Genomic DNA, 17,872 nt, shown 5'->3' on the forward strand with positions numbered 1-17,872 from the left:
AAAGCCATTCACATGGACTTCTCACTATCCTGGAGACACCATTACCTCACACAGCACCCCCAGGCTTGATGGCTGAGATGATAGGACTGTAACTTGGGCCATGAGGGCAGGTTCATGCTGTGAACGTGTCACCTTATTGCTCTGGAGGCTGAAGCATTCTGCTAATCCCCAGGTCTAATTGACCAACTTCTCCCTCCTGCCCTCCTCATGACCCCAGCCTGATCCGGAGGAGCCACTCCTCCTGAAGGTCAGAGATAATTCATGTGGTGTCGTGCTGTGTCTGTCATTCATGATGACTGACTGAATTGGTATGATGAATGGGGAAGGGTCAGTTAGAGCGCTAACCCTAGGAACAAATTTGTGGGGCCACCACTGTCATTTTATTTAGGGTCTGCACAGAGCCCTCCGGGCTTTCTGCCTCAAGAATGAACAGGTCGTCCCTGAAAGGAACTTAGATTTTTCCTCAGGGTTTTTTCCCCCCTGACTCTAGGAGAAGAGGAGAGTGAGAAGCATTTGCAATTCTGTAAAAATTATGAGCACAAAGCATAGCCCATCTAATAGATAAGAAGCCTTAAATCTCATTTTTCAAGGGTTTATAACGTGGCACTGAAAATTGCTGAAGCTGGGCATTCAAAACTCATCTAGGAAGCAACTCTTTTCTTCCCATCTCCCTTTTTAAAAGAGAGATGATTTTCTCACCTTATCTTGGACCTCTTCTGCTCTGCACTCTCCCCTCCACCCCGAAGTTAGAATTCCTGGCAGAGTTTCTCAGTGAGCAACTGCTCGTGAGGGCTCTGAGCTCTGCTGTTTTTTCTCCCAGTGGGAGCTGCACCCCAGCATTTTTCTGGAATTAAAAAAAATTAATTCCTCAGGATTTTCTTGCCTGACACAAAGAACAAATGGTGCAGAGGCTTGAACAGATATTTCTGCAGTGCTTTGTACCTATGACCTACATGTTGGTTAAAATCGTGTCTGCCAAAGGGCCACAAAAATGCCTTTTAGACAATTTCTTTCTATTTTAGATCAGAAACGAACCCCGTTTACTTTAGGGTTTTACTTCACTGACTGTACCAATGTAATTGAAGCCATAGAACTTCCCTAAGCTATGCTAAGGTAGAGCACATATCATGATGGTATAGCTGCATCCTTTTAAGGGTTGTACTGATAGAACTTTTCTGATAAAATCAAATTCTTCTCTCCTCTCTCTCCCAGATACCATATTGGTATGCTAAAAAAACCCAACTTTTGAAGGCTGTACCTGAATTAAGACATTAACTTAGTTGCCACCTTCTGTTTTGCAGTGTTTGAGCTAGCGCAGCAGGTGCTGGCAAGGAAGAGCGTTGGGTTCCCGGGGCTGATGTGCAGCGAATGTGCTTGGTGCATAGCAGGGACCTGAATTTTGAGGAATATTTTGCTGCTGTGTTAGGGCCATCTCCGGGTAAGCTGTGGGACGGACTGAGGAGCAGAATCCTGCCCATCTGGTGGGGTGCTGTTTTCCAGTCCTCCTCAGCTCCTTGCCCCAGGAACGTGCTAACAGCGTGCTATCGGGAATCTCTGCTGGGATGTGATGACTGTGGCCCTTTGTACAGCGCAGGTGAGTTGCAGTATGAGGTGTGAAATTTGCCGCCCCTCCTTAGGCAAAGTTTTCACTGATGTCAGTGAGAGTTTTGCCAGAACGAGACCTGCGTTGTCAGGGCTCGTGCTCCCTCCTGGCTTCTGCTTCCACAGCAGTATGACTAAAATTCTCCGCACTTATCTCATTGCCATTTTTTATTCACTTGTTTTGGCAGGACTAGCGTCATGTCCCTGGCCAACAGGTTCTTACACTGGGATGCGCTCAGGTAAAATTACCTCAGATTCTGCTGGAAAGTTTGCCCGCCTCAGGTCTACAGGCATAGGCACAAAGCCCCTTTCTCATGTTTCCATAATTCCAAAACAGCTTAAATTTTAATAATAAAATATTGCAGGTATTTACTGCACAATATGGATTACCCCTCCCCCCTTAGCAGTTTAGGAGAAGCAGACATAATTTAAATGGCAGATAGTTTTGTCATTTGAAAATTAGCTACTCTGTATCTGAAATAACCCTTTTTTGTGGTTGTTGGCATGGAAACAAGTGCAGCCTTCAAGTCCTTCCCAGACACCTTTGTAACTCCAGTAGGAGTCAATGGGAACCTGCGGAAAGGCTCTGCCGCTCTGAAAATCAGATGTCAAATACCTCACTTTTATCCTCAAAAAGTATCTGATTTTGAAAATTACCTTCATTCTGAAAAAAGTCTTTCTTGAAGTAGTGCCTTGGAACAGTTCAAAGTCAGGATGTCTGTTCACAGTTGAGGTTAAATATTTCAGGCGTAACGGCTCCTTCCACGCCATCTGGCTCCTACGTACGGCGCAGCAGTGCGATCAGATCCCGTCCTGCCGCCACGCGGACACAACTCCACTTTAACGGGTGTCGTGTCCCTGACACGAGAGCTGAGTGTTGCTTGTGACGTGCCACTTCTTTCCCCAATCTGTGTCATATCAAGTAGAGGGGGACTTTGGTAACCAGGGTAAGTTTTGTCCCGTTTGTGCATCAGCGTTAGGCTCAGTCTAGTCAGATGATTGCTGTGCTAATTTTTTTTCTGCCATGCAAACTCAAGAGAGGAAAAACAAAATCTCCTCAATATATGACTTGATGATATGGGGCAAAACACCATCATTTTGTGATGAGAAGTGATGGCTTTTTACTGAAATGTCATGGCTGGAGATACAATCTGTCTTTCCCAGCCCAGAATGATTTCCAGGAAGGCAAAATTGAAAGTGGGACCATGATGATAAATGAGTGAGATTTTTAACTGTCTTGCTGAAATACAAAAAGCCCTTCTTACATAGGAGACATTTTTTAACTGTTTGAAAATGAAGCCAGGAGGAGGACATCTTTGAAGCCTGTCAGGTCAGACAAGGTGGTGATTAAAACACACTCCTAGTTCTAATGTAGTTTCTAAACTAGCTGGCTTTTGTGGGATTGCATCAGATCTTCTGGTTAAGGGAAACGCTGACAGAGGGAAACCTGCACAGGGGAAATGACTTCCATCATCTTCCTTGCTTTCCCAGGAAACAAATGCATCTCTGTGAGGGAACAAGAGAGTAAGATGCTTGCCCCAGCTTCATCTCTTGTAGAATGGAGACCCATCCTCTTCGGTGTGGTCCATCATGCTGAGGTCTTCCTAGGTGTGGAGACTCTTCTGGCAGATGTGGCTTGACGGGATGGGGCTCGGATGGTGACTTCATCCTTTCGCCACACCACCAGTGCCTGGAGACACTTTGCTACTCGGCTGGAGTGTGACACTTGATAATTTAGAAGACTTTCCCGATTAACACTTGCACGTGTGTCCGAGGATCAAACCAGAAATATGAAAATCTCAGGATGGAAGCTGTTCATGGCTAAAATACTCAGAAAAGCACCAATATCCATGTGCAGGGCGCTAGTAATGGTGATTGCTAGCGAGGCTGGTGATCCTGCGTACCCTGCCCTGGGTGCCAGCCACGCGTCTCGATGGCTGAGGGCGGCGAGGCCGCCATGTGCGACACTTCTCTGTGGGTACTGCCCAGAGGGTTCCTGTCGGTGCCTGGCGGCTGTGTGCGCGGGGCAGGGCAGCAAGGCCGGTGCCGCGCTCTGTGCAGGCGCTCGGTGCGCCGCTGCCGCCCGTGCTTGCGTCCCTTCCCCCACCCCGGGGGTCCCGCGGGGCGCGGCCGCGCTCGGTGCCGGCTGCCTTTCCGCGCTGCGGCCCCTTTAAGGCTCCCTCCCCGCCGAGCGCCGGCCGCGCCGCCGCCTGCCCGGCCCTGGCCGCCCGGGGAGCGCGTAGGCGGCGGCAGGCGGGCCGTGCCCCGGGGGAGGCGGCGGCCGGGCCCGCCGCGCTAATTGGAACGTGGCGGCGGCTCTGCGGCGGCTCGGCTCCGCTCCCGGCGCGGCTCCCCCCGCCAGCGCTGCGGGCTGGGGCGGGGGGCAGCGGGCGGCGCCCCAGCCGAGCCCCCCGTGGCGGCCCGCTCCGCTCTGTCTTACCGCCCGTCCCCCATTCCGCTGGATCGGGCCAGGCTGGCTCGCTGGGAACCCCGGCTTCTGCTAGCGGAGGAGATACCAGCGGAAAACAGCGATGCCCTCCCCTCGCTGCCGTTCCCGTCGTTAAGGAGTTCTGCGCCATAAACCCTTCCCGGAGATGGCGCTAGGGTCAGGGGAAAAACTCGCTCCCGAGCTGCTTTGGTGCCGTGGAGGAGATAACCGGATTACTCACAAAGTCTGTCTGATGCAGAGCCCTACATCTACACTATAATAAGTGGTGTTTTGTCTCCCTGTGGATTCACACACAGTACCAGACAGACACCTTGAAATGTTATGCATCTATAGCACATATATAGTACTTTTTTCTTAAATGAGTGTGTGGTCACCAGGTTAAAAGAGAGCGTTTTATGAGGGCTTTACAGGTCTGTAGGGGGGACGTGCATCTAAAATATTTGGTTGGAAAGTTCGGTTCTCGTGCTTTATGGGTCCATTGTGAGATCAGTTAAAAACTGAGCTGTGTATGTGTTTATCTATACACGCCATAGTCCACACACCCCGCATGTATGTTGCTCTTTCTGGTCGGAGTGCGGAGAATGATAAAAGCACTGTGCATCCCACGGAAGAGAACTGGAGAGGCTTCTTTTTCCTACTGTGATGTTGTGTGGTGAGGGGATTAGGGAAGGTGGGTTAATGCATTGCTTGATATCAGCATTTCATATCTACGGTTCTCATTTAACCTTTTTAGCCATACTTGTGAAAGTTTTGTTGGCAGTGGAGTGTAGCTTCTGGAGGAACTGGGAATATAGGTTATACTGGGTCTGAAGATCAAGCTTGCATTTTGGCTGTTAAGGGGGAGATGCGGATTTGGGATTAATGCAGCGTGAAAGCAGGAGGGGAGACAGAAGTATGAGCTTCTAGATACTGCCATAATTATTGCACTTTTTTAAGAAGAGTGATGGATGCTTATTATCTCAGTAAATAAGTGTATCGGGTGCCTAAATTTAGGCACCCAAGTTTGAAAAATGCCACCTTCCTGGCTTGTCAGGGTCACAAGAGCTCAGTGACAGACCTGGAAACAGAACCTGGGAGTTCTAACCCCTTAGCCTCCTGCCTCAGGCAAGAGGGAAAGGAACCATGGAGCTATAACATAAGGAAAAAGAAGTACCATAATGAAGATTGTGCAGAAGCCAACTTAGATGCCTGGAAAGGAGAAGCACAGAGCTAGAACTGAAAAGATGAAGGACCTCACTGAACCTGGAGTGCCTCATTAAGTGCAATGCAGCTTGTGCGTGCACAGTGGCAGATTTTTCAGGAGATATGTGCAAAGCTCAGACTGGGAAGGGTGGGCGAAATGGGGGAAAACAGTTCTGCTTCTAGAGGTACTAAAGTCAAGTATCAGTATATGCAAGAAAGAGAATTGAATTATTTTATGCTGAGTAGGTAGTAAGTAACATGCACAGTCCATTTTACAACAGTCTGGTCATGTGGAGCTGCCTGTGTGTAAGGAAACAGAGTTGTCTGCCGTTCCTGCCTCTCGATTCTGAAATGCCAAATGCTTGTTCTGTGCCTTTGTTTTTCCGCAGACGAGTTGAGCGTAATAAGCTGATTTCTCTGAATCTTTGTGCATAGAATTGTGAGGCAGCAAATAGCTGTTGGGTTGAACACTGTGAAGTAAAAACAGAAGCAGAACAGAGATAAGAAATTGATTTGGAAGTTCAACTATGTATTGAAATATTCAAGAATATTGAGTAGCAAAATGGTTTTGTGAGGTTCTTAGTACTTTGGGGCACTGCTCCTAAAGCGTGGTGGGTTTTTTTACATTGCTGCTATGCACACCAGAAATCATACTAATATTTGCCCATGTTTGGTACTTCCCTGGCTCCCCACAGTACAACCGGCAAGCTGAGAAAGGACTGTTTGCCAAGTGTTTCATGAACTTCAGATGGTGGTTGCAATTGCTGTGCAAAGAAGCATCATGAATTAAATCAATGACGTGCTGGCTATAGGAAAGAAAAGAAGAGAAAGAGATCTGGGAAACGACATCTGCTTGAAGTGCTGACTTCTTAGGAAGAGAGTGACTGAGAGACTCCTGCCAGTGTTGCTGCTATGGTGTTGAGATTTCAAGGTGTGAAAATAGGAAGTGCACTGTTTCTTTTAAAGGGTCTCAGCCACGCTTGCTGCTTAATTTATCTTCCTGGCTGGTCCTACGCTGATAGCATTTAGCCTTGTAGGGGCTGTTGCTTTGTTATTGTTCAGATGAAGCTGGCGAGGTTTGAAAAAATGCTGCAGACCGGATTTCCAGGGACTTGTTTGAGAATGGTTTGCAACTGGACTACTCAGCTGAAGAGTTGTTACCCTTCTTTGAAGCTTTAACTGGATGTTGAAGTTCAGTTCCATGTTGGCTGTCAAGTAATTTCTTGAGGCATTTGTCTACTGCTTTTAAACTCACAAAACCTTTGCTGGACAAGTTCCACTGTGACCTCCCCTCACCGCCTTGTCATGGCCTCACCAGAAATGTTAAACGCTTCGGCAGTTTGGTTTCACCTTTTGCGTGAGAGCTGGTATTTGGCCAGCACTCTCCGCGAGGGATGTGACCAAGGAGTTGGGGAGGGTGTAGAGATGTCACCAAGTGTGGGTCCTTCAAAGGCAGCATGGAGACAGGATTTTGACAAGTCCTGCCTGTGGTGTGCTGCCAACTTATTTTACAGAAAGCGTGGCCTTCGCAGGTGTTGATGGCAGCAAAACAGATTTGGAAGAGGTTGTGATAAAGGGAGTTCTCTTGGGAAGTGGAAACAGGAGTGGTAAATATCTTAAAACTGTTTGGTCACAGGAGGAGTGAAGATGTGCTTGTTGGAGCGCTCAGGAACTGTCCTCTAATGCGCCAAATGTCACAAGAGAATCTAGGGGGCCGGTGAAAGGCTAAGAAGGTTTCTGTTATGTGTGTTTTCCAGTATTTTCTCTCCAAGGATAGACATTTGCCTGTCCCGAGTACTTAAAGTAGATTTCCCAGGATTTTTGGTTCCTGGGTCCTGAAAGGACAGCCAGCCTTTCTTCTCAATGCAAAGAATCGGAAGCCCTGATTTCAGGTACCTTCTCAGTTGATCAGGTTTTGAACCTGGCGGCTCTGTTTCATCCTTATTTCTGGGTCTTTCTGCAGCCAAGTAACCTTCTGTTCACTCATTTTTTTTCCAGTATCTGCTTCCAGTCATGATCTCGATCCTTGATCCCAAAAGGAAATAGATGTTTTTTTCTAGCCTAGTCTGCAGCTTTAAACTGGAGAGTCCGAACTGGGAGCGAACTAGAAAAAAATCAGAGTAGCGATGGCAAACAGCATGGGATCTGTGAATCTGGTAGTGAATCAGGGAAAAGCCCAGGATTTGTGTCCAGTAACCAGGGGCAGGTACACAGTGCAGAATGATTGCTTTTGCTAATGTAAAGATTCTCTTCTCTGTCCGTTAGTGCAATTTTGTGATAGACCTGAGAGGTTGCTACTGTGATCTATAAATCTTTGTTATGAAGGAGTTCTGTGATGCTGGTATTCCTGTCTTTGAGTTGTTTTCAATAACAGATCTGATAAGTGATAAAGCACGCAACTATTTTGTTTCCATTCCTTTTTATGTTTTAAATAAGCTTGTTCCAGCTGTAACGTGGCTGCAGCTATGGCCCCTCCTGTGTTAACATTTTCAGCGTAGACTCACTCTTTTCCTGGGTGGGGCTGAGAGGGAGTTTTCTAACATAGGTCCTTGGTGAGATAGCGGTAGGTGGGCTGGGGTTTTGTGTGTGAGCAATACTTCAGTTTGATAGCGGTCTGGGGGATGTTCTGCAGCACTTGGGCTTCCTAAACTACTATGGGGTGGGCACCCTGCTGCACCTGATGAGGATGGTGTGCTTCTCTGCAGCTTGGTTGCATGCTGGTGGCTAGCGAGAATTTAGCTGTGCTGTGGGGGGAAAGGCAGCTCTCTGTGACAGAAATTAACCCAGTGAAACATAGCCCTAGTGATGCTCACTCCTTCAGCGGATCGTAAGAATTCAGGGTCGACATTTGGAACATAGCGTGAACTGTGGATGTGTTTGGATGTTACCCTGTAGACATAAGCATCGTTTTGAAATGATCAGTGACTCACCAGTTCAGTATAATCACCAGAGACATGCCCAGCACCAAGCCATCAATCACTCTTGAGCTGACAATACACCCTTATGTGCGTGCTGTGCCTGCCCACGACCCCCGTTATAAATCCTCTTGGCATGGAGGGACGTGTGTTCCTTGTAACACACATACGTACACAGGGGTGCCCTGTGCATGTCACATTCTGTTATTGATAGACAACATTGGCCCTCAGTAGGGCTGCTTGTGCTTAGCCCCGTTGGTGGGAGAAAGCTGAATAAAACACCCCGTGATCTCCAGCCTGTGGTTCCACTGGAGCTTGTTGCTCGTGTGCCATTGCAATAGACACCTCCAGTACACACAGCCATCCATGGCCTCCCGCAGCCTGGTTTATGCAGCAGGTATTCAGCGTTCCAAGAATCTGGAAGTATTGTAGCGAGCTTTGGCTGTGACCAGAGGAGTGACGAGTTGCCAGTCGAGTTTGTAAGGAGAGAGTAAGGGAACATGGCTCCAAAGACTGCTATGAGTGGGTGCTGCACAAAAAAGCGCTCTGAGTTGGTGGGTGGTTGTCCTTCCATGAAGAGAAGGCAAAGCTAGTCCTGCACCTCCTGACTTCACTTACCTGTAGAAGCTTACGGTTTGCACAGCCCTTGCAAGTATGTTTGCAGACGCCAGACATGTTCCGTCGTCGGCATCTGTCAGTGCTTCTTTTGAAGTTAAGCAGATGTTGGTGCAAATGTTCCTGGGACACAACTGAAAGAGACTTGTTGAATGGAGAGGACCATGAGGCTGACATATGGAAAGGTCCAAGAATTTTGGTGTGGTTTATATGTGAACTGCTATATTCAACAAAACAATTAGCATCACTAAAGAGCATTTCAGCACTGTGTGTCAGAGAAACAAGAAGGATATTTTGATAGCTTTTAAATGAGTTTTAATCCTTAGTGTATTTCTCCCACTGAACTTCAAACACTTTGGAAATGTGAGTAAAGCATCCATTTTACAGAGGAGCACTGAGGTGTTCTTATCATTCACCTGAATATAGCATTTCCTCGGCTATATCCAAGACTCAAAGTTCTTAACCTGCAACTGGAGATCCAGCCATCTTGTGTACGACCCATTCTGTGCCAGTACTTTCCGCCTGCTCTTGCAAGGATGGTATGAATCCCAGTCTCTTTTTATCCTCACACTGAGATGCACACATGCAACTTTCTTGCTAGTATTCCAAACAGATATCTGATAGAAGCTGGCAGGATGGTGGAAGCCTGTCATTTTCTGAGTGTTGTCAAAGAACAGGGCTTTCGTTAGAGATGTAGCTGGCAAACGGCTGAGTACCTGCCTGTCTCCGCAGACAGTGGTGTACACACAGAGACAGCAGAGTGCACACATCTGCCAGGATTCGGGTGGGGAGGAGGGCTGGGGGGAGGCAGTGCAAAAGTGAGCTGGTGTAATTAAAGATGGAATAGCCATCTTTGCTGCCTTTCTCATGCGGCATAAAATAAGACCGAGACTGAGGGGTTGGCTTCTGGCGATCTAGCTGTGGCAGCATGAAAAATGAGGAGGAGTGCGATAAGAAACTAATAATTTATGTTCCAAGCACAGACTCACACCAGTGTGGAGGGAAATTTGTGCCAATAACTCCTACTAACTCAGAAAGGCACGCAATCTTTTATTGCACAAATTATTAACGACCAGAAAATAAATGACTCTGTAATCAGATTGGTGCTGCCGGCGCTTTTCGTTTCTTCTTTTATTTGTATAAATTCTGAAGCCAGTCCACCCCTGAAGCTGAGGCAATGGGAACTTTTACTGGCCCAGCGCCCTGCCTGACAACAAAACAGATTAAACAATGATGAAACAGGACCGTCCTGGTATCTCGTTGCCTATCAGAGATGGGTTTACTCAACAAACATTTTCTGGCCCCTTCAGCAGTAGCAGCTCTGTAGGTACACAGGGACCTCTGATTCGGGACTCCATTCCATGGTGATTGGAATAGTCAGATGGCAGCATAGTGAACCTTGCTTTATGAAAATGTACAGAAAAACAACAGCTCCTCCCCCTCGTCTCCTCTTGGCCCTGTCCCTTTTCAGGCTCCTTTCTTCACGTCCTTCCTGTGTCCTCAGGGTTGCTGTGTTACATTCCATATGCTTCTGCCCTAGTTTTTCAGCATTTGTGCTTAATATTCATAAGTGCTGGGCACCTACAGCCATTGCTGAAGTATACTAGAATTGTGGATTCTCGGCCCTTCTTAAATCAGACCAAGGTTAATGTGAGCCTTGTACTTGCATGGAAAAAGGAGCATGAGGAGTTTTGGTTTATTTAGGCAGAGTCCATATAGAAACAAGCCACGGAACGTTTTCCCTACCACCAAATGATTACATCCTGCGATCTTTCTTGAATTAATATCTTTATTATCATGATGAAGAAAAGAAGCATTGATGACAAATGAAACAGCTTAAAGAGGAAAGATGGTGATTTTTGGATTTGCTGCAGGTTCCCTTCTGTTTACATGGTGCTTTGTATAGTCTGAAGGGTAGCAGTGTTCCTGTATTAGGTAGGAGTAGTTAGGAATTGTGTGATGCAAAAGCAAGATGAGGAATTTGATTTGGGCTTGAGCTGGTAGTTACTTGCAGGGAGACACAGGATGAACTAGAATGGTAGAAGCAAACAACTTTGAGCCCACAGGTGACTTTGGATCAAGACCTGATCTTCGCTTGGAAGTTACCATAACAACATACTGAACCTAAATCATGGTTTGTGTTCCAACCCTGGCAGATATTTGAATTTGAGCCTAAAGTTTTCAGGACTTGCTGCATCCAACCTGTGGGCCAAACCAGCGCTGTTTTGAAGCCCAAGCCTGTATCCTGACCAGCAAGGCTTTTTGGGCCCTAGATCCCAGTGCAGCTGCAAGGCCCATGTCTACAGTGTACACAGGTTTGCTCTGATTCAGATGACCTATGCAAGCCCGTGTGACCTGGCTAAGACTCATTTAAGCCCTGTGCGTAAGGTCTGTAGGGTGGTGTTTCTGCAATAAACAGGGTTCCTTGAACGCAAGGGACGCTCTGTAAGCGGCTAGACGCTGCTGGTCTGTGTTTTTCAGCTGGTGGGGGAGACCCACATGTGAGGCTCAGACTTTTCTTCTCTCTTCCCATTCCCCCTCCCTGTTTTGATTATGTCAAACCATATGATAAGGAAGAAAAGTGTTTCTATTGTTAATTCAGCTCATTCATTATCAATGGCACCATCTCCCCGATGGCTTCATCTGAATAGGGAGGAGGGGGAGAACTGCTTTCTCCCTCTCTCTCTCTCTCTCTCTTTTTTTTATAGTGAGGGGGTGTTGGTGAAGGCGACCATAGTTGGGCTGCAATAATGAATAATGTGCAGATTGTTCCCGGGGACTGCAAGTGTTTTATTAACGCAGGTTTTCTTAGACTGAATGCCCAATCACCACAGAACCATGAAACTCAAATTGCCTTACAGCTCTCTCATGAACATACTTTTAATCTCATTGACCTGTCGTTATCCTACAACACATAAATTCAGATTTGGAGATCTTATGTCCAATCATAAATTGGGCTGGCAGACTTCCGATCAACAGAATAAAACTGTCTCCTGTGAGGTGGGTTTTTTATTCGTCAGTGCTGTTCCAGCAGACGGAGTGGAGGTACAGTCAGCTTTTCTTAATAAACTATACTTTACAAAATGGAGGGAAATAAGAAACCTAGCATGAAATTCACAGGAGAGAGAAGAAAAAAAATAAGGTGACGTTTAAATAACATTAACATTGGACATAAACTTAGAATGTGGGAAACTGTGAATTAAGGGGTGTTAGCTTCTGCTAATATAATGGAGAAATGACAGAAAAATATAAGAGTTGTGTGGTGGCATACAGGTTTGGCCATAACTCTGTGTGGTTTTGGGGGGCACATATGTGCCAACTTCATAGAATTCCTTCCTCTTTTCTTATGTCTTTTTCTTCTTTTACTTAAATGAGCAACCCAGAGGAAATCTAATTTCTCCCTTCCTCTTGTTTTGCAGTGTTTTATTTGGATTCAGCAGTGGATGGGGGATTTGAAATTTCTATGGGTCAGTGGGAATTTGGGTATAAGGGGAGACTTTGCTATGCTGGTATCGGATGCAGGTACTCATGCAAAAGGGTTTCCTTGTGTGAAAAAAGATTGCAACCAGTAAATCCTGCTAGGTGCTGAACGTATTAAGAGCAGTGCAGCAGGCCCATTTATGAGTGCTGTCATTGCATATGGACAATTCCTCTTGTCAGTAGAGATGTGTCATCCTAAATGCTGGTAGAACAGGTCAGATCATTTTTTGCATATGCACATTTGCTCTTTACGGGTCATTGTAGAAGAGAGTCCTGGGACGATCTGGAGCTGCTAGCAGTATTTCTAATACTTTGAGTGGAGCTGCCTCCTCAAATACAGCACACAATGTTCATGTGTCATTAGTGCTTTTGTTTACAGAAATGTCATCTTCTAAAGACTCCTCAGTTGTATGTGCTAGTCCATTAGATAATGCACGTGAAAAAAAAAAGAAAAGTATTTCATACTCTTGCAGTGTGCTGAACTGGTATTTTCTCTTCATCTCCAACAGGGTTCTAACAGACAGAAATGCAGGCTTCCTCAAACACAGTCAACTCCAACATACTTTGCATCCTATCTGTTATGACCTGCTCTGCGGCTGAGAGGGTAAGTCAGTAACACCCACCATCATTACACATGGCTCTGCCAACCCATGTTGGAGCTAAGCTGGCAGTCTAGAGGTTATGTGCATCTTTTCCTCTGTGTGGCTTCACCTGGGGGCATGTTGCTTCGAAAAGGAATCCCTCCCTAAAGACAGAGGGCAGCTAAAGTTCTGTATTCCTCAAAATGTGGAGACCTTTTTCCGACCTTGCTAGGAGAATCAGTGGTGGAAGTGGCTCATTTAAAGAGTATCATGGGCTTTTCAGTGTCTGTGGAGTGTTAGCTGGTGAGAGCAGCACTAGAATGTGAAGAGTTACTGTATTAATATACATCAGGCATCTGTACCTCACCCTGGGCAGGCATGCAGTGCCCTCTGGTTGGCCCCTGTGGTGGTCCTCTTGCTCTCAGACAGGCAAGGCAGGACAGCAAACTGTTTTTGGACAAAGGTGCAACTTCTGGCAACTGCTTTCCTTCGAGCGCTGCCCTGTGACATCGCAGCTGCCACTGGCTCTGGCTTTGTTCCACTCGGTACTCCAGCCTCATACCTGTAACAATTTAGCAGCAGTCATTTGAGGAAATAAAGCACTGCGGACTCCCTCCCCCAGGGTTTTCTGTCCTTACAGTAATTTTTTGAAGGCCTGTGTTTTCACAGCACTGGGATAGATGGACCCCTAAAATATACAGCCAATTACGTAGCAGAATTTATTAGACTTTATTCTGGTGCACGTTACACAGTGGGGGTGGGGGAGAAAGAGTGAACTCTGGAAGGAAACCCATAGCAACTGAAAATATAAGTGTGAGGATTAGAAGTCCCCATAAATATACCTGACTTTGCCATCTCTTTTAATTAAATGCAAGTCATGAAACACGGGCACGGAGTGCGTCGGTGACAGGGTGCAGCAATGTTCAGAGGCAGGAAGGAAGAGTAAGTGGGGGGAACTGGCTCCATGGCCTGGGGCTGCAGTGTAGCACAGAGCCAGGAGGGTTAAAGCTACGTGGGTGATTTAGAGCGAGCCCTTCACAGCAAGGCAAAGGGAACTCTCCAATCAGTTATTAATGTTTCCTGTTTTATCGTCTCATCTTCATGGGTTTAATTGTAAATTATCCAGCATGCTGTGCTTCTCCGCTGTGTTTTCTTCTCCCATCGCAGATAGGTGGTAGACGAGAACATGCTGATGCTAACAAGGAAAGAGGGGCCGTAGGAAAGGCCTTGTCTCCTCTGAGCTTTGCCTCAGGGTTGTGCAGCCCTGAATTGTGAAGCTCTCTGGGCCTTATGCTGTGATTCACTCAGCTTCTGAGGCCTTCTTCCCTCAAAATGATGTGCCAGAATTTGGCTTCTATGAGCAGTGGTGCTTGGTTTCCCTCCAGATATGTGTGGCCCAGAGGGCCCGTGTCTGGGAGACCAGGATGAGGTACTGTGTTAATTCAATCCTCCTGTAAACAGCTTCGTCATTTTCTCTCCCTTCTACGTATTCAAGCATTTTTCCTTTCCCAGCGTTGTTTCGCCTTTGGTAATCTCCCCGGCGTGCACTCCATCAGCGCTCCTGTGGGGCTTCTATGTGTAGGAAATAAAGCCCATAGTTCAGCACTATCCATCTAATATCTTCTGACTGCCTTTAATCATAGCATTTTCCATTTAATTGGGAAGGCAGGCACACTTTGCATATTAATACAGCACAGCCTGCACCTCCTAAGCATTAAAATCGTAGATGGCTGGGATGTGTTATGCAGCGGCTGTGAACCTGCTGGGTGTCCTTTAGCATCTCTGTGAATGGGGTATTTTCAGCAAAGCTGTTTTTTGCCCTCCTGATGGAATTCAATTAAAATAAACAACAACAAAAAATTCCCCTCTCAAAAAAAAAAAAAATACTTGTATGGATTCTCTCCGTTTAAATAATTGCTCTGCAGACAGTGCTGCCCTGCCTCTGTCTGCTGTGTCCATTGTCTGTCTCAGATCATAGCACTGCTGGTCCCATTGTCTATTCAGGACAGCCGAAGGGGAAAATATCATCCTCCCTCCAGAACTGCTGGTTGTGTAGCATATTCCCCTTCTGTGATCCATCTACCCATGAAAGACCCATTCTTTCTTTCCTTGGCTTCGTACTGCCACCCGGGAGTGTGTTTGTGTGAAACCAGTAGTTTTGTCTGAATGTCATTGTGGTTTTCATGACTCTCTTCTCCTTGGCCAAAACTTGCCTTGGGACAGACACACTGGTTTTGATTTGGAGGAGATTTCAGTAGGTCTTTCGCTTTTATGTCAAAAACGCTTTTCAAGAGCACACTCACATATGCACCTTGCTACGCGTAAGACACAATGGGCAGTTGTGGCTGTGATTTACTGTCGCCATTAGTTGGTTGTGTGTTAGATGCTGTCCAGAAAGACAGCAAATGTGTGGTTCTGTTACAAAGAGGAGGTGTATGCTTTAGACACAAGGTGGGTCCCGCTTACAGTTTTTGTATCTTCTTGAGGTCTCTCATTCTCAACAGTTTATGGTGTATGTCTTTAAGGTTCCTGTTGAAAGTCAGTAGAGGAAGAAAAATCGATGAGCTGAGTCTGTTGTGACGTTTGAATATTTCCATTATTCAGAAGAATGCAGATCTAGAGTCCTGCCATCTTTGAGAACAGTCGCCTCTAGTTTTGGATGGTATAGTGCAAAAAAAGGAGTATGCATCAGACATTAGTTTGTAGGCTATCTATGGCAGGGATTTTATCTTCCTTTCTGGTTGAGGCACACTGGCCAGAGTGCTGGATCTGTGTAATTAGTGTCAGTCAGATAAGCCTCCCATTCCTGCTTCTCTGTTACACCTGTTGAAGCAGTCAGGAAGCACCTGGATTGTTCAGCACCAAAGTGGCTTCCACTGCTCCAGGAAGAAATCTGGAGTGTTCGGGCACTGCTGTAAGGCTTGTTAGACTCCCATGCTTTGGCTCATAGCTTCACAAAAGCACTTAGTAATGACCCCTGTGGAACGGTGCCCTTAACTGGGAACTGTAGGGTACAATAAAACACTTGTTCTGCGTTGGTCATTGTGATCCCAGAGTGAGACGCGCAGTATCCAGAGGGCACTGTCTGTGGCTTTACCTCTTAGCTTGAGTTCGGGGCTGCGACTGTGAGAAAGCAAGGGGCAAACCAATGATGCTGCACAGCCTCACCTGTTCTGGAGGCCACACGCAAACTCCTTGGGTGGGCACAGAGTCCTGCTTATGTATTTAGCTTCCAAGCCTGACAGGGTAGTGCAGAGGCTGCCAGAAGCAAAGTAGATAGTTAGATAGGCTTGGATTATAGATTGTAACCACTGCCAAGGCGATGTAACGTTTTAGTTTTCAGGAATATCACAGCATCCGAGCAGTTTTTGTCCTGGTTATCAATAGGTTCAGCAGCATGGTGAACTTTGTCTTGTTTGAAAGATTATCAGCAAGCACAAATGCTTACTTCTGCTATTTGTGCTTCTGCCATTCTTCAGTGTGACAGCTCCCTCAGGGAGCTTGTAAGCATGGCTGTACCTGGGACCTTCTGGATGATGGTCCCTTGTGAGCTGGTATAATCTGGGAATTGTGACTCCTGGGCTGCAATGTGTACCAGTAATTCAACTAGAGGGGGACATGTCAGGGTCCAGCAGAGGCACACGGTTTAATTATAGGGGAAGGATAGATATGCTACAGAAGAAATCATAGCTGTTTGGAAGCTGGTGACATGGTAGTGGAGGGGATTTCGATGGTCCAAAATGAGCCACCTCCATACCAAACCTCTCTCTGGCTCTCCTGATATCTCCACCATTCTTCTGTGGACAAAAGAGCCCTCAATCTCCCATGTGCACATGTTCTTTCAGGTCTACATCCATCATGTCAATGCCCTCTTGTCTGAGCTCCTCATTACTACCCCACAGCACCAGGAACACCCCTGCTGTCCCCTTGTGACTGCTCCTGTTTACTTTGGCACAATTCTGCATCAGTGCGTGCTGTGTGTGCCTGTGAGGAGACGGCATAGCCTGGAGAGAGGCATAATCTGGTCAGACAGCAGCTTTTTTTCATCACTCACGGAGCTCAGTTTTTTAAAGTAGAGGACTTTCTGTCTGTCTCAAATGTTTGAAAGTACCAGGAAAGTGCCTTGGGGAGCTGCGATTCACGGAGAAAGGGTAGAGGGCTTGCGTTGCTACCTTAGGTGGTGAGAGAAAAAGAATGTGCTGGTCTCATGCTCTTGGTCTCATTTGTGGGTGCCATAGACCACCCTTCCTACATCCCACCATGGTCTGGCATAGCTTCTGGGTTGCATGAGGGAGGGCTGAGATTCAAAATAGCACTCTAGATGCTACAGAGCAGGAATGAGGGGCCGGTACGGGATCTGGGACTGAAAAGAGATGTTTTGAGTTGTAGTGTCACACTGTATGTGAGAGACAACTTGTGTTGCCTGTCTGGCATTAGGAAATTAAGGAGAAAATCAGACAAGAGCTTACCTCTTTGGGATGCTTCTACTCCAGGAGCCACATCCACCCTGGAGCCTGGATTCGCCATTTCATGAAGCAGTCTATTGATCTTGCTGATTACCCTGCTCTGTCAAAACTGGTTGCACCTCATAGAACTGTGACCTGTCCTTTTACAGAAATAACAGCACTTCATCATTCCCAGTGCTTGGTTATCCCTAGGCTGTGTGTCGGTATTGGATCTTGAGCATTGTGACCAGTTTGGTTGTAATACTTGCTCACACATATGCAAAGACATGCAAAGATGTTTACTTTTCCTTAAAAGCATGCCTAAATCAGCTGCCCTTTGCTCTACTCCAGTCTACTTTCCTGGATTCTGATGATAAAAACTTGCTAGTTAGATTACCCCCATCAGTTTTCAGGAATTGCGTTCCTGTTTTGAGACTGCTGCTGGGATTTCCAGCTAGAATTTTGGAAGCAGGACAGTGGATAGTGTTCTAGTTACAAAAATCAGTCGAATGTTTTCCATAGCTGTGAAAGTGCAGCTTGAAAAGGACAAAATAGAGCTCGATCTTGCATGCTGCAAGTGTTTTCCTTACTTATCTGTCATTG

At 46.5% G+C, this 17,872-nt stretch overlaps 1 protein-coding gene across 4 annotated transcripts in view; it reads left to right on the top strand.

The window, feature by feature from the left end:
- Positions 1–17,872, top strand: part of SAMD11 (sterile alpha motif domain containing 11) — a 187,930-nt gene that overhangs the window by 19,310 nt on the left and 150,748 nt on the right. For all 4 annotated transcript variants that reach the window (XM_075437113.1, XM_075437116.1, XM_075437115.1 and 1 more), the window contains one exon: positions 12,753–12,847. In XM_075437113.1, coding sequence (XP_075293228.1) covers positions 12,770–12,847 — 78 coding nt within the window. In that variant the 5' untranslated portion in view covers positions 12,753–12,769. The remainder of the gene's footprint in view (positions 1–12,752; positions 12,848–17,872) is intronic.

This window comes from Opisthocomus hoazin, chromosome 16 (assembly GCF_030867145.1).
Source record: "Opisthocomus hoazin isolate bOpiHoa1 chromosome 16, bOpiHoa1.hap1, whole genome shotgun sequence".
NCBI classification, from domain to species: Eukaryota; Metazoa; Chordata; class Aves; order Opisthocomiformes; family Opisthocomidae; genus Opisthocomus; species Opisthocomus hoazin.